The 16,755-nt window shown below is 30.7% G+C and overlaps 1 protein-coding gene across 2 annotated transcripts in view; it reads left to right on the top strand.

Moving 5' to 3' along the window:
* The window catches only part of LOC124956711, a 338,980-nt gene that overhangs the window by 318,017 nt on the left and 4,208 nt on the right, over nt 1–16,755 (top strand). For both annotated transcript variants that reach the window (XM_047512882.1, XM_047512883.1), the window contains exons 14-23: nt 12,191–12,638; nt 13,459–13,711; nt 14,113–14,188; nt 14,344–14,517; nt 14,816–15,187; nt 15,326–15,469; nt 15,656–15,869; nt 15,953–16,069; nt 16,289–16,492; nt 16,625–16,755. The exon at nt 16,625–16,755 is cut by the window's right edge and continues 4,208 nt beyond it. In XM_047512882.1, the coding sequence (XP_047368838.1) occupies nt 12,191–12,638; nt 13,459–13,711; nt 14,113–14,188; nt 14,344–14,517; nt 14,816–15,187; nt 15,326–15,469; nt 15,656–15,869; nt 15,953–16,069; nt 16,289–16,492; nt 16,625–16,755 (2,133 nt within the window). The remainder of the gene's footprint in view (nt 1–12,190; nt 12,639–13,458; nt 13,712–14,112; nt 14,189–14,343; nt 14,518–14,815; nt 15,188–15,325; nt 15,470–15,655; nt 15,870–15,952; nt 16,070–16,288; nt 16,493–16,624) is intronic.

Below are 16,755 nucleotides of genomic sequence, written 5' to 3'. Positions count from 1 at the left end.
TTTTTTCATTTGAAATAATGATAAAAATTTATTATAACGACGTATTTCTTCATTAACATTTAATACTCGATATGATATTATTTTCATCAAGACGGATTAAAGAAGAAAAGAAAAGAAAAGAAGAAAAAAAAAACCCCACAAAAGAAAAAAAAAGTACTAAAAAAATAAAGAAAAAGAATCATGCAATTTAATGATTAATATAATTCTTATTTCTAATATATCCTCTTACGATCATGCATTTGCTATTTCAAATTTCTTCGAGTGTTACGATCGCAAAACTCATAAATGATTTACGTACCAGCTTGTTAACTAATTGTAAGCTTGGTAAATAAACCATAGAAAAAAGAAAAAAAAATAAAAGAAACGAAACAAAATATACGTCGAGTTGTTACCTATAAAAAAAATCAAGGGTTCGTGCACCCTCCACTCCTTCTCCTCCACCTCTTCCTCCTTCTCCCCCTTTTCTCCTCCACCTAGGAAATTCTTTTCTTTCTTCTTTCATAGACTCTTGTAGTTAAGTGCGTAGCGAGACGACGATATAAATTATATGGGTGCAAATGGATATGAATTACAGCTAGCCCTTCTTTCAAGGTTTAATCGTTACCTAGTAAATACCACGTATATATAGTTAAGTACTATAGTACATGCATACGTTTGATTTTCCAATAGTAGTATTCAAACGTGATGGTACTCTTCTCGTCATAAAAGCAACCAAGAGAACACATGGCTGGGGTCTTGGCATTGCTTATATATATATATATATATATATATATATATATATATATATATATATATATTCCTTTCGATGAAAGACCACACCATGAAAATCAATCTGAACCCGTTACTATACTCGAGTTTCCTTGACGTAAACTATCACTGGATTTGTCGCGTTGCACCTGGTTAACTCATTCGACTCTTTTACATTCGGATCGGATTTCGTAAATACTTAGAAATATTCGTCAGCGAGATAATCACGTTCTCTTTCTCTCCCTCTATCTAATCTATCTATCTATCTCTCCGTGGAAAAATAAAAAATTAAAAAATGATATTAATAATAATGATAATAATGAAGAGATAAAAGGTAACATTCTTAAACTCATTGTTAGATTGTCTTTTGCAGTCTTAGAAATGAATTTGTTCTTTTTTCACAAAAAAATAGTTTCCAACCGATGACTATAAATTCTCGCATTAAATGAAACGTAACGTTGGACGCCCCGAAGTTTTTCGACTTACAAACAACATTGTACTCTCTCTCTCTCTCTCTCTCTCTCTCTCTTTCTCTTTTTCTCTTTTTATCTATTTTTCTTCCCCTCTTTCTCTCTCTTTCTCTGAACATTGAACACACAGCTCGGTCGAACGACAGATGCGGGAGACCTTTTATGTCACATCGCGCCGCCAAAATGGGCATTGTGGTATTCTACGTTTCGTCATGAATAGTAGACATTTCCGAGGGTCGCAATGAAAGAGGCAGTATGGACCACAGAGTCCGTTGCTGATTATTGTTCGCGGTTTTACGTACGGAAATTTTCTAGCGAGAAATAAAACGAGAATATTCGTTCCTCTCTTTCTCTCTCTCTTCCTCCCCCTTTTTCTTTTACTTATTTTAAAATTTTTTTTCTTCTTTTTTTTTTTTTTCTTAAGTAAAAGTCACGTTGGGTGTCTGATAATATATCGTTTTATATAAACAAATATATATAAACAAATTTCATTCATTATAAAAAATAATATTATAAATTTTATTACGTTGTAAGACTATTAAAATACGAAATATTCTTTTTATCAATTTATTTTATTTTTCGAGATAAAAAAAGTTGATCTTTCATTATATAAACTTGATATATTTCTGACTGATCACTCGTAATATTATTACGATATAGAAATAATAATGAAATATAAAAAAAAAAAGAAAATAAGAGATTCGGACGATTTATATGTATGCATATGTATTTATATGAAAGAAATAAAATAGTATAAATTATAGCGAATCATCATAGATAATAGGAATGTTTCTAAGATAGTACTCTTCTCTTTTAGTGAAAGTCTCAGTTCATTAAAACTGTAAGAAATTTAATATTATAATATTATCATCGTTATAAATTATATCGTGTCGTAAAAAAACAAATCACACGCACACACACACATAGAGAAAGAGAGAGAGACACCCACGCACGCACGCATAAACACAAACGATTTAAATTAAAATTAATAAAGAAAGTTTAGATTTTAAAATAAAGAAAATTATTCAATTAGAATTAAAATAAATATAATAGTAAAAATTTACGAAATGCATTTTGTAAATTTTGGAAAATTACTTTGTTCGATGAACAAGATATTTGTTTACATACAATATGTCCCGTGATTAATAAAATATCAATGGGAATGTGATACTTTAAAAGGATACTCGTAAAAAGTGACATATTAGTAATTTCTAATAAAATATGCTCATATGATATATACATAATAACAGTGGGGCACTTATGCAGAGGCAATGAAGACGATCGTTTCGGGTCCCATAAAACACGAGCCCTCACACGACGATGATTATAAATTTATATTATAAAGTAACTTTTATATTATAGAATAATATTATAATATCTTACAATTATTTTTATTTTAACATTTCTGAATATATAATAAATTTGTAAAAGTATATTGCATATATAATATTATATATGCAATGAACGACTAAAGCGAGAAAATATATTTATATTGTGTATTATAATTGATTTATAAATATATATATATATATATTTATCTTTTTATTGTTTATAATATTATTATTCTTATTCTTATTATTATTTTGGAATCGAAAAAAAATTGTTAACTCTTTGAGCTTGCACTTAATATGTATTATGTTTGTAAAAAAGAAAATAAAAAAAAAAAAGAAAAAAAAATGAAAGAAGTTAACAATGAATCTCGTCGTGGACAATAAAAACGTTCTATAAAATAGTAAACTTATTTTTTATACATTTTTGTTCTTTCTTTTTTTTTCTAATAGAAGTTACCGTTCTCATTAGTCAAACGATTTTATAAAACAACTTTCTAAAGTATCCAATAGGCCGTACAATCTTTCGAATCACTTGATCGTATATGTTCGAGGAATCGATTAAACACGCGATCGTGTGTAATCGATGCCCGTGTAAGTTTAATGTTTTCTCTCCGAACACATCGCGTCCTTCTTCTATTTCCTTTCTTTCATCTCTTTCTAAGTGTATATACCAAACGAAAGAAAGAAAGAAAGAAAGAAAGAAAGAAAGAAAGAAAGAAAGAAAGAAAGAAAGAAAGAAAGAGATAGAGAGAGAGAAATAAAGAGAAAGAAAGATGATAGATAAATAAATAAATAGATATAGAAAGAGAGAGAGAGAGAGAGAGAGAGAGAGATAAATATATAGATGAAGGAAGAGAGAAAGAGAAGGATATATGTAATAAAGGTACACGTACGACGTACGAAACGACACTTGCATTGCGTGCTAAGGAACATAAATAATGTCCGATGTGTTAAAGAGAGTCTCTTTCTAGCTAACAGGCTCTAGTACGAACGAAACTCGGATATGGCCATGCCATCCCATAGTGTAAAAGAGAGGAAGCATGAGAAAGAGAAGGCTAAAGGGGAGAGAGACAGAGAGAGAGAGAGAGAGAGAGAGAGAGAGAATGAGAAGGGTGAACTCTCCTCATCTTCCTATCTTCCTACTTCGCATCCGCTTTCGCACTTGCGAACCGTTCATAAATCACGATTTATATACGTTTCAACATATGATCCCGGTCTCGTAAAAACAATTTTTCCTTCTTAAGCGTTAAGTCTCAAGGTCAAAGAGAAAGAAAGAAAAAAGAAAAGGAAAAGAACGAAAAATAAAAGAATTAAAACAAGGGACGAAAGACAAGACTGAGAGAGAGAAAGAGAAAGAGAGATAGAGAGAGAGAGAGAGAGAGAGAGAAGCAGCAAATTATAATACGCTTGCTCTCTTACATATTCATTATCTTTTGTCTTCATCTTTCATCGTAACACCCCATAAGCGTCGTTAGGATTGTTAAATGTATTTTTAAATGTATCGTTAATATCGTTAAAATTAACATTTTAAAATACATATATATATATATATATATATATATATATAAAGAGAGAGATTTTACCTTCGGATTATATACGAGATAATTAATTTATGTTTATATATACATATATTTCTTTTTTTTTAATCGTACGATTTACGACAATAATGAATTAAGGATTAATAATTTGCTAGTTGAACGAAAGAAAATGAGATAATTTTTATATACAAAAGTGATATTCAGAAGGAAATCTATTAGTACGATTATATTTTTCTAATACCATATCGATATTATTATTTTATAATGAATTAAAATGAAATCCATTCTTAAATGTCTCCCCCTCAAAATTGTAAATTATTCGGGATTTCGTTTGAGATAATTTATTTATCTCTTTTTAATTGTATCCTATTAACAGACCATAATGTATTAAGATTAAATGTGCATTTTAAATGTGTCGTTAGAATTAACGAAGGAAAGAAATAGAGAAAGAGAGAGAGAGAGAGAGAGAGAGAGAGAGAGAGAAAGAGAAAGAGAAAGATTTATCTCACGTGAAAATAGATAATATTTAATCGTACGAGAGAATTTATTGATCAATTTAATTATACTTTTCTAACAAATCGATTCACTATAATAAATTAGGATTAATAGCATCTTAAATATATCATTAAAATTAACGAAGAAGAATGAGAGAGAGAGAGAGAGAGAGAGAGAAAGAGAGAGAGAAAGCAAGGTTTGTACTTACGTAAAAATGAGTAATATTTGATCGTACAAGATTTGCATCGTAATGAATTAAAATTAAATGCATTTTAAATATGTTGTTAAAAAGATCGACCGACCGAGCGAACGAGAGCAAAAAAGAGAGAGAGAGAGAGAGAGAGAGAGAGAGAGAGAAAAAGAGAAAGAGAGAAAGAGAAAGATAAAGAGGTTCGTTTGATGTGAAAAAATGTACCACATTCGGTCCATGCAATGGGAAAACGTAATTATCAAACTCAATTATATTTTTCTCTCATAATGAATATTCAATGTCAAAAAGTATATTATATTATAACAAAAGGGATCTCTCTCGCAATCTTACTTGGGATAGTAAATCACGGCTGATTAATATCGTAAAAAGGTTTCATTATCTATCGCTCGAATAGATTTAATATTTTTAACTTGTTAATTTAAAAATCCCCTTTACATCCCACGATATTTTCCATAACGAAGTATCCCTTTTTTCCCTTCTACGGAATCCTCTCCTCCTCTCTCCCTTCCTCCTCCCTCCTCTTCAACTTCTCGTCAGAATTTCTTCGAGGTTCGGCCTTAAAAGGTCTTCTAACCCGACGAGTGTGTGTGTGTGTGTGTGTGTGTGTGTATGTGTGCGTGTATGTGTGTGTGTGTACGGCTGTACGGTTAAGTTTCGCAACGATTAAAGTGAATCTTCGTCGGCGACGAGCTTCGGGCTAGATATACAAGAGTGAAAAAGAAAGAGTGGGAGAGCAAAAGCAAGAGAGAGAGAGAAAGAGTGAGAGAGGGAGAGAGAGACAGATAGAGAGCAAGAGAGAGAGAGAGAGAGAGAGAGAAAGACAGAGAGAGAGAGTTACATAGCCGTCGGGTAGAGAACGATAAACGATGGAAAGGATTTATTCGACCTTTGCGGTCTTGGAATGCAATCTTTCGAGACACTTAACCGTACGTGCTTTCGAGGACTACAGATTTCACGAGCTACCAGTACCTGTTTTCCTCGCGAACAATTTTTTTTACAATCCGTGTTTGTCGCTGCCATGTCGTTGCCTTGTAAGAAGTTCACCATCATCAGCCAGCAATATCAAAAGCAACGGCAACGACAACGGGCAACGGCAACGGCAACGGCAACGGCAACATGAACGGCAGGAACAACTAACTACCGTCGTAGATGAGGGAAAGTGAAAGTGAACAGAGAGGCGAGAGGAAAAGCAAAGAAATTATACATTGACTTTCATTCGGATCTTTCTCAAATTCTAATAACTATATTGTGTCCTCATATTCATTATAATCTCATTAGAATGTAATCGAAGTTCCTTTGAAACTCGCTATATGAGAAATATAAAAATGTATATGTATATATATATATATATTTTTTTCTCTTTTTTCTTTTCATTCATTAAATGAACTAATTTCAAATATTTCATGGTACTTTTGATTTCTATTATTTTTATTATTCTTTTTTTTTTTTTTAATATTATTTTTTTAATATTCAAAATTTTATTTACATATATAATTTTGATATATAATCGTCTTGATATCGATTGATTATTCAATTAAGGTATCATTTAAACATTACTTTCTTCGTTCATTTTGTTCGATATATGTATGTATGATAAGTCGATTAAATCTCACGACTTAATAACAAAATACCCGCTTGAGAGAGTAATTTTTTCTTCGAGAGCTTCGGAGTCACGATCAATTTAAACGTGATGTTTAACGATCCTCTATATTTTAACGAAACGCCGATGTAACACGGACACATAATTCATATCAAAAAGGATTTCTCTTTCTATCTCTCTCTCTCTCTCTCTTTCTCACCCCCTCTCTTTTCTTTTTCTTTATTTTTTTTTTTAAATTCCTTACGACTTGCAGATTTGTTTCTTCAATTAAAAATCGTATTTGTCAAAGAAGGCCACCGTCTACTCGTCTCTACGTATTACATATATGTATATACGTATACAACGCAACTTTTAATCGATCGATTATGTGTTTATGTTAGACGTAACAGATTATTCCGCCGTTTTTATTTCTCGAGTCGAATGAATGAATTCGTATGTTATAAAAAATTATCCCTAAATGATCTTCGATCTATGTTGGTTGTATGTTAGATCACGATAACGTCTAAATAAGATACCTTAATACAAAATATATTATTTCTATTTGACTTTCTTTAATTTTATTTCAATGAAAAATTATTATGAGATAAATATTCCCGAGAAATGATACCCTCGTTAATACGTTTCCTCGATCATTGTACCCTCGATCGATTTGAATTATTCTATTTGCGAGAGAAACCAGCTTCTTTATCTTTTCGGAGCAAGAAGTTCGAATGTAGTACAAAGATATCAAAGGAAATAGATGTTAGAAGAATTTAACATCAAACCGGCTGCTCCGCGTTCTTCGCGGCAATTAAAACGACTATTAACCTATCTCTTCTTATTTAAAATATTTAATTATATTGTAGTAATAATAAATAATAGATATTAAATAAAAAATAATAATAATAATAATAATAATAATAATAATAATAATAAAGTCATAATAATGATCATATAAATAATTATTATTCTATAATAATAATAATATTAATAATAATATAAAAAGATATATCCGTAATAAGAAAAGAAACAATTTTGAAAAAAAGAAAGCTAAGTAAATAATCACAATAATAATGGTAAATAACAACAACAACAACAACAACAACAACAACAACAACAACAACAACAATAATAATAATAATAATAATAATTTTCAAGAAATGCACAAAATAATGAGAAAGAAGAAAAAAGAAATAAATAAATAAAAATATCAAAGAAAATATCAAGGACAAATATTTTACGTCGAAAGCTTCCTTTACATATTTCGATCGTTTATTCACCTGACTTCCATTCCAAACGATCAACCTCATAATAATAATAATAATAATAACAATAATAATAATAATAATAATAATAATAATAATAATAATAAAATATAAACTATACGGAACTTGTGTGCTTGCAAGACATTCCAATGTGCTCGACAACCTGTCGCACGAGTAAAACGTAAAACTTATCGCGGTGTCTTTAATCGTCGATAATAGGAAAGTCTAGATGGTTCTTCGTCTATCCTCACTTGATCCAGTCCAACCGGGAAAAACCATTTAGAATCGAACAAAATGTATTATACCAGTTTTCTAACACAACCAACCAATCAACTAACCAACCAACCGACCAATCATCGTCGTCCTTCTATCCTCGTCGTTCTTGATGATCGTTAAATATTCAGGAAAGTGTTTGCCACCAATACCGGTCGTACACGCGCGACCGGTCTTTCGAAGCAAGGAAAAAAAAGGAATAAAAAAAAAAAAAAAGAAAAAAAAAGAAAAATAAAAAAAAGCAAAAAAAGAAAGACAAAAAGAAGAAACACACAAAAGTAGAAAAAGAAGAAAATGTTGCCACACCAAGATGGAAAAAAGAACGTTCGATAACGAACGCGATTCGATTAACGTTTAATTAACAACTTATCGATCTATGACGTGTTCTCTTGTTTATGAACATTTTTATTAATCTAACCTATACCCCATCTAAATGAAAATTTCATCGCTATAAATTTGAAAATCTATTTCCCGCAAGATGGACGAGTATCAGAGGAAAATTAGATCGGTTAATAATCTTCGAAAAATCTCTTCTTATTTATATTGCGTTTGTGTCAGTGATAAAGATAACGATAATTACGATTATTCGTCTCTGATAAAATCATTGACGATTAATTACAGTCTAGGAAATTAACTATCTATCTCTCTCTCTCTTTCTCTCTCTCTCTCTCTTTCTCTTTCTGTCTATCTGTCTCACGCCAAAGATTTATACTTTTATCTTTTAAGATCTTCCATTTCCATAATGGCGTGTTAAAAGTCAGAATGATTCGTTACTTCATTGTAAATATCGTTGTATCGAACGATAAATAATTACACATTGTATAAATCATCGTGAACAAAAGAAAACAAAGATTTCGATTTGTTAAATGTTATGTATCGTCTGGAGATTGCTGGAGTCTCTTTTCTTTCTTTTGTTTTTTTTTTTGTTTTTTTTTGTTTTTTTTCAACGAATCTTTTGGCTCAAATCCACGACTATTATACTATTTATATCCTGACGTTGCAAAATAAATCGTTTTAACGATTACCGAGAACGAGCTGAAAACTTTGATCGACATATTCCACTTAATCAAACGTTCCTATACTAAGATAATTTTATTGTATGTACAATGAAAATACAATTATTATCAAACAATATAATAAAACGTTAACTAGATCGAAAGTTTTAATAATACGTACGTCAATACTATCGAAAAAAAGAATTATATGTGTGAATGATTGAATTTATCAATTCGTACGTTAACGTTGATTTATCGTAAGTTGTATTGTATGTATGTACGTATTGAATTTAATAATCGGTTCGATGGAAATGCATAGTTTGTCTTCAGAGAAAAAGGGATGTCATCCCCCTCCTCGTCATCCCTTAGTCCTCCCTCTCGACAGCAACCCCAATCTCAATTCCAATTTCCAATTCCAATTCTCATTTCAATGAAAATTTTAATTCAGAAAAATAGATCACTTTTCTCGTAAGTCACCCCGTAACCATTGATAATTCATTTCACGAACGATTATTTTTTTCGATGACCGATTTGACGTATGTATGTACATGCATATATATAAATATATATATATATATATTATAATGAAAAGTTCGAGATCGGATATAGTATTGATAAAAATAATTCTTTTGCAAAAATTCAAAAGATTATTAATTGTACGTATTAAATAATTAAATTTGCAATATATTTTTAATGATTAAATTTAAATATGAAATGTCAAAAATAATTATTTTATTTTATGTTTGTTTTATTGTTTCCTTTTTTTTTTTTATCAATAACGTATATATATATATATATTTTTTTTTTTGTTTTTTTTATTCAAGTATGAATTAGACGTGAAACGGATAGAGGTTAAGATCTTTCATATCGCGTTAATTAAAGAACGTAATTACATATAATTGGTCGATGAAACATTCCAATAACGAAAAGAGAAATGTAACTTGGCACGTGGCCTAACTACAATCGCTACTTACATACCTCCCTCGGGCTTTACGGTGAAAAGAGGAAAGAAGTACTTACATACTTATTTCTTAAGGCTTAAATCAGTAAAACCTAGGGAGAAAGAGACAGAGAGAGAAAAAAAAAGAGAAAGAGAGAACGTGTCACGTACTTACTTACACGTAGAAAAGACAAATACGAAAGATGTACTCGAATCGATCCGGTAAATGGGACTTGGTGAAGAATAAACGACGGGATTATACAAAAAAGAAAGTACGTGCATTGTACGAACGAATGTAATTTTATTTAGATTTTAATCGAGCTTCCTTCTGTCTATGCAAACATTACAAACGAGATGAATTTTAAACGTCGTAAATGACTGATGATATTTTATTTTATTTTGTTTTGTTTTGTTTTGTTTTCTTTTATTTTATTTTAATCATTCAAAATTGTCTATATATTAATAATTTGTATTTATAATATTTCTATTGATATTTACTTTTATTACTTTTTTTTTTTTTTTTTTTTTTTTTTTTATTGACTAAATATATTATATTAAATTATGGTTTTCATTATATTTTTCTGTTTTTTTCTTTCTCTTTACCAAATCCTGCCATCTTGTATATAAAAAAAAAAAAAAATATATATTTTTTGTGCTACATACTACTACATATTTTATCGATAACAATTAAAAAAAAAATAGAAAATAATAATAGTAACAATAATAATAATAATAATAAAGTAACGAGATAAATTTTAAACATTCGATAAATATTTGGCAACACTCCTTTACATATTTTTTTTTTTCATTCAAATAAAATTTAAATTCATTAACATAATTGTTGCATAAATTATCCGCCAAAAAAAAGTTAATATCTCCGTGTGTAAAGAATTTCATATCACAAGTTAGTTAATATTCTAATATGCGATTACATATTTATATTAAATGTATTTTTATGGGAATAATAATAAAAGAAAAAATAAATTGCAATTTTGCATATTACTTTTTTCTTCTTTTTATTTTTTTTAAACATAAATTATGCATATTATATGATTCTGCAAATTATAAAAGTTGAAGGAAAATATTCAATTAAAATTCGAATAGAGAATATCATTATTATATGTCAAACTATAAGAACAATTATATTGACGAACAATTCTATCAAATTTTTTTCCGATTAATATAATAATTTATAAAGAAAAAAAATCTTTTAAATAAAATTCTATATATATATATATATTAAACTACATACATACTACCTTCTGTATGTAAAATTTCTTTCTCTCTCTTTCTCTCTCTCTCTCTCTCTCACCCATTCGCTCTACCATGATTGTTTTGAAAACATGAAGACAATCGATCGAGCGTATCTATTTTATGAGAAAAGATATACATATATACCACTCTTATTTCGTCACGGATACTCAATCGAAATTGTTCACGTTCTGGATCTCTGAATTCAGGATAGAATACTACTACTCGTCCGTGGCCAAGAGGATTTCACGCTCGCGCAAGCACGCACCGTGAATATACATACATACATACATACATACATGTATATATACATACACATATATATATATATATATATGGAAAGGCTCTACGATATGTTTTCTGTAAACGTTCTTATATGTCCCGCCCTCCTACGTGCCTTTCTCGACAATGATGTCTATACGTTGTACGGATAAACCACGACTGCCCCCTCCTGCTCCACCCCTCCTTCATCCCTTCCTCCATCGTTCATCCACCATCCTCCTTTCTCCTTCATTTCTTTTTCCCTTTCTTCCCTATCGTTCCTTCTTTCTTTCCTTCCTTCCTTCCCTTCCCTTCCCTTCCCTTCCCTTTCCTTCCCATGACGTTATTTACTTCCATATGTCGATTTATGGCCTCTCCCTGTCGAGAGGGCGGAATGCTTCTGCTATGTGCAAGCACGGCAGGGGGGCCTCTTCCATATATATATATATATATATATAGAAACCGAAAGGCGCTATATGAAAATCATCCATCGCGTTTTTCATCGGCAAACTAAATATTTCGTTAAGGTGATTATCATTATCTCAATTGAATATTTAATTTCTTTTTTTTTTTTTTTTTTTTTTTTAAGGAAATAAAAAAGATCGATTAACAACGTTGAATTCTCATAAAATGATTAAAAAAAAAAAAAAAAAAGAAGAAAAGAAAAGATTGAATGAATATAAAAACGTGATATCAAATATCATTTGCGATATCATTTATCAAAATTAATTTAATTATCTCTTTTATCTTTTATTTGATTTTAATTAAAAAAATTTTCTGTTCGATTTTTCTTTTGTTCTTATTTATTTATTTTTATCTTTTTGAAATTTACAGAGACATATCGACAAGGGAAGCGACCTCGCAGAGGCGGCGAGTGCGAGCGGACTTCGTGAACTCGCTCGATCCTTGAAACAACATCTTCGAGGATTTGGTTCCAGGTTGGAGGATCGACGCGAGTATCTCGAGGATACGTCGAGATGTTGTCTATTGCAGGACCGTGCTTACGAGTGGGCGCAGGAGGCTCGCGTGGCCGCCGAAAGGAGATCCCAACAATTTCTAATGGCGAGGCCACCACTCCCACCGGAACATTTCAACGAGATGATGGCGCTCGCTGAAAAGCTCGGTAACGAGATACTTCTTGAACAATGTCGCATAGCTAGGAATAAGTGTGCGGAAGCTCTTGAAATTGCTAGGACTTCTTCGGCACCTGGCTCGCCAGCTAGAAGAAGATCCTTTGCCACTTCGGATTCTTCGACATCGTGGGACGATAGTTTGACGAAGAGTAAGTTCTAATTTATTTATTTATTTTTCTTTTATTTATTCATTTTTATTTATTTATTTATTTATTTATTTGTATTTCTTTTTTCATTATGAATATTTTTGACAATTTTTCGTATAATAATTAAGATCATCGTTTAAAACTGTCCTGAAAGTTTGAAATGATAAATGAAAGAAGAATTGAGAAAAATGAATTGAAAAGAAAATTGAAGTGTTACTTAAATAAAAAATATAGAAGTTTCGTAGGAATATAAAAATATAAAACTAGTAAAGATTATCAAAATGTTATTACTATTATTATTTTTCTTTTCTTTTTTTTTTACCGTATAAAAAAATTTTTATCAAAATATCTGAATAAAAATTTGAATAACGAATAAAACATTTGCCACTGCGTTTAATATTCGTGATCATCGATCAAACGTCATACGATAATATATCAAACTTTCCAATATTTATTATTTCACGTCACACATGAATTTTTCATTAATAAGAAAAAATATATTCGATAACATTAAAAAAAAACAAAAAAATTGTTATCGTCAATATTTCTGATATCGATTTATACTTGGTATTACTCATAAAAAAAAAAAGAAAATAAAAGAAAAAAGATAGTTGAATTTTGTTAATAAAAAAAAAAAAAAAAAAGAAAAAAGAAAAAAGGAAGAAAAAGAAAAGAAAAAATTGGGATTAAAAATAATCGATCCTTCGTTATTCGTTTTCGTATATCATATTAATTAATTTCTTTTAATGACACACGCACACATGTATATATATATATATATATATATATATATATATATTGATAGAAGGATGATCATTTTTAGGGACTTCATGGGACGATAGCGATAGCACCGCATCTTACGCATGTCCGATGGAAAGTGTTGGATCCGGTGGAAGCGGAGGTCGGCCGGTATTGGACAATATAGCGGAACTTTGGGAAAGTGCCGAACAACTTCTCGATTGTTCTCCACCAAGAACACCACCGAGAAGTCCAGCGCCACGAAGATTGGTCAAACCTCCTGTTAATTCGCACCTTCATAGGGCGGCTAGTATAGCACCCGGAATGAAAGCAAAAAAGTACGATTATATTCTTCCGTCATTCTCCTTATACAAATCATTTTTCTTTTTTTCTTTTTTAATTTTTTCTTCTTACGTCTGTTACATCAACTTTGACAAAATACAAGTCATTTGTACAGTCGATCATTTACAATGTATCTGTACATTAAGGAAGAAATTGAAGAGGTTGTAAAAAAAAAAAAAGAAAAAGAAAGAAAGAAAAAGAATATATATATATATATAAACTTTGATCCCTACGCTGATGAATTTTTTTTTTTTTGAACTTTCTCTTATTTTCCACGAATTCATCAACGTATGAGATATCCATTCTAGTAATTTCTTTCAACCGCAATTTCAATTACGCGCGGTCATAACGAGCCATTACGTTGACGACGTCCTTAATAAAGAATTTCACCTTGCAGAACGATACTACTTATAATGAGAGAGATGATACAAACCGAACGAGACTACGTGAAGTCGTTGGAGTATATAATAGAGGTATAATTATTACAAAAATAACATAAATATATATAATTGTTAACCTTTTTTTTTTTTTATTATATCAATCCTCATTCTTAAAACCATATTCATTTCTTTTTCTTTTTTTTTTTTTTCTTTTTTTTTGTGTGTATGTATGTGTCCGGCCATTGAAGAATTACATACCTGAATTGGTGCGAGAGGATATACCTCAGGCATTGAGAGGTCAAAGAAATGTGATCTTTGGTAATGTTGAGAAGATCTATGAATTTCATAGTCAACATTTTCTACGGGAATTAGAACAATGTGAACAATCGCCAATGCTCGTGGGACAATGTTTCCTAAGACACGTAAGTATCTTCTTTCTCTTTGTAAAAATATAATTCGACGATAAAAAAGAAAAAAAAAGGGAAAGAGGAGAAGATATTTTTCTAACAAAAAAAAAAGAAAAAAAAAAAAAAAAGAAAAAAAAGTAAGAATAAGTGAGTATAAGTATAAAAAAAAATAAAAAGATTCAGAACAAATGAGAACGAGAAGAAATAAAGATAAAAGAAGAATTAAGAATAAATAAGAATAAGAAGTAAAATAAAATTTGTTAAAAAAATTCTATCTATAGTAAAATAATGGAGATCCTTTTTTGTTATTTAGGAAAAGAAATTTTATCTCTATGCTCTATATAACAAGAACAAACCAAATTCGGACTCGTTAATGGCCGAATACGGTACGACGTTTTTCAAACAAAAACAAATGGAACTAGGAGATAAAATGGATCTTGCGAGTTATCTATTAAAGCCCGTCCAACGTATGGGAAAATATGCATTGTTGCTTCAACAATTGGTAAAGGCAGGGACGGATCTATCCGAACAAATGTCTGGTAAAGATGAGAAAGAAGAAAAAGAGGATGGCGTTAAACCGGTAGTAGAGGGGGAAGCTGATTTAAGGGCTGCAGAACAGATGGTACGGTTCCAACTTAGGCATGGAAATGACCTCCTGGCTATGGACTCCCTCCGAGATTGCGATGTACGTTGAATGTTAGAAGGAATTCAAAAAAAAAAAAAAAGAGAAAAAAAAAGAGAGAAAAAAAATAGAAAAAGAAATAAAAGATTTATCCTTTCGTTTAATCTCTTGTATTAAATTTATACGATCGATTTTCGATAGGTAAACGTAAAAGAGCAAGGCAGGTTATTACGGCAAAATGAATTCTTGGTTTGGCAAGGCAAAGGAAAGAAGTGTCTTCGTCAAGTTTTCCTCTTCGAGGATCTAATACTTTTCAGCAAAGCTAGAAGATTTCCCGATAGAAAGGTATGAAAAAAAAAAAGAACAAAATAATAAATAAATAAATAAGTAAATGAATGAATAAATAACATATTGAAAATATTACGAATTACTTCTTGTTAATCCTTTATATCAAATTTGTATATATATATATATATATATATATATATATATATTTATCCATATAAATAATTGTATAATTTTCCATGACAGAACCTTGATATATACATCTACAAGCACAGCATCAAAACGACGGATATAGGTTTAACCGCTGTTATCGCGGATTCACCAACTAAATTCGAGATTTGGTTCCGCAAGAGGAAGCCCGGAGATACTTACACGTTGCAATGTGCAAGCGAGGAGATAAAAAAAGCTTGGACCGAGGAATTGAGCAATCTTCTTTGGAAGCAGGCGCTTCGAAACAGAGGTGACAATCCGCATTTAGATTTCTCTGAATTGTAAAATACGAACGATGCCCTCTGACGTTTATTGTTATTTGACTTTTTTTAGAAGTGCGCCTGGCGGAGATGTCGAGCATGGGCATAGGAAATAAACCTTGTTTGGACATTAGGCCTAGCGCTAATCAAATAAACGATCGTTCGATCAGCGTAGCTCAACTATCAAAAAGTAAGGAACGTTTTTTCGATTAACAATCAAAAAAAGTGTCAATTTGTCTCTCTTGTTTTTTTTTTCCCCCAATCGAAACACTTAAAAATAATTTCCTATGAAAGTAATGTTTCCTTTGTAATATCAAAAGGATATTTCTTTTTTTCTTTCCTTCTCTTATCTTTTCATTTCTTTTCTTTGATTTATTTTTCTATTTCCCTTTTTCGTTTGTTGGATCAGCACCCAGATTTAGAAACTCGATAGCGGTCTCGATGTCAGAGGATTCTGGACGTTGCAGTAGAAGACCACATAGTGTCATTTCAGTAAGTTCATCCTCGAGTAGCGGTGGTAGCAGTGGACCACCAACCACCCATAATCTCGGTTTGGATACCAGTCCTCGACCTCATCATCGAAGCACTACTTTGAATAGTCAGTGCAGCGTCGGTAAGTGTGTACATATTAACCCTTTCTCTATGATGATTATCATCGTCTAGATAATACCATGTAATATTATATATAAATATATATTTTTTTGATTTATGAGAGATCTATATTCTTGATAAATATCGTTTACAGAAAGCGGAATAATAGCTGATATATCGATCGTCTCGGACGATGGAGGTGATGGTACCGAAAGGAGCCATTGGAATTCGACGTTGGAAAGCCCAATGTCGCATTTACCGACAACGTCGACGCCATTACAATCG

Source organism: Vespa velutina, chromosome 23, assembly GCF_912470025.1.
Source record: "Vespa velutina chromosome 23, iVesVel2.1, whole genome shotgun sequence".
NCBI classification, from domain to species: Eukaryota; Metazoa; Arthropoda; class Insecta; order Hymenoptera; family Vespidae; genus Vespa; species Vespa velutina.
The sequence above is the reverse complement of the archived record's forward strand: the minus strand, read 5'-3'. Positions and strand labels throughout refer to the sequence as shown.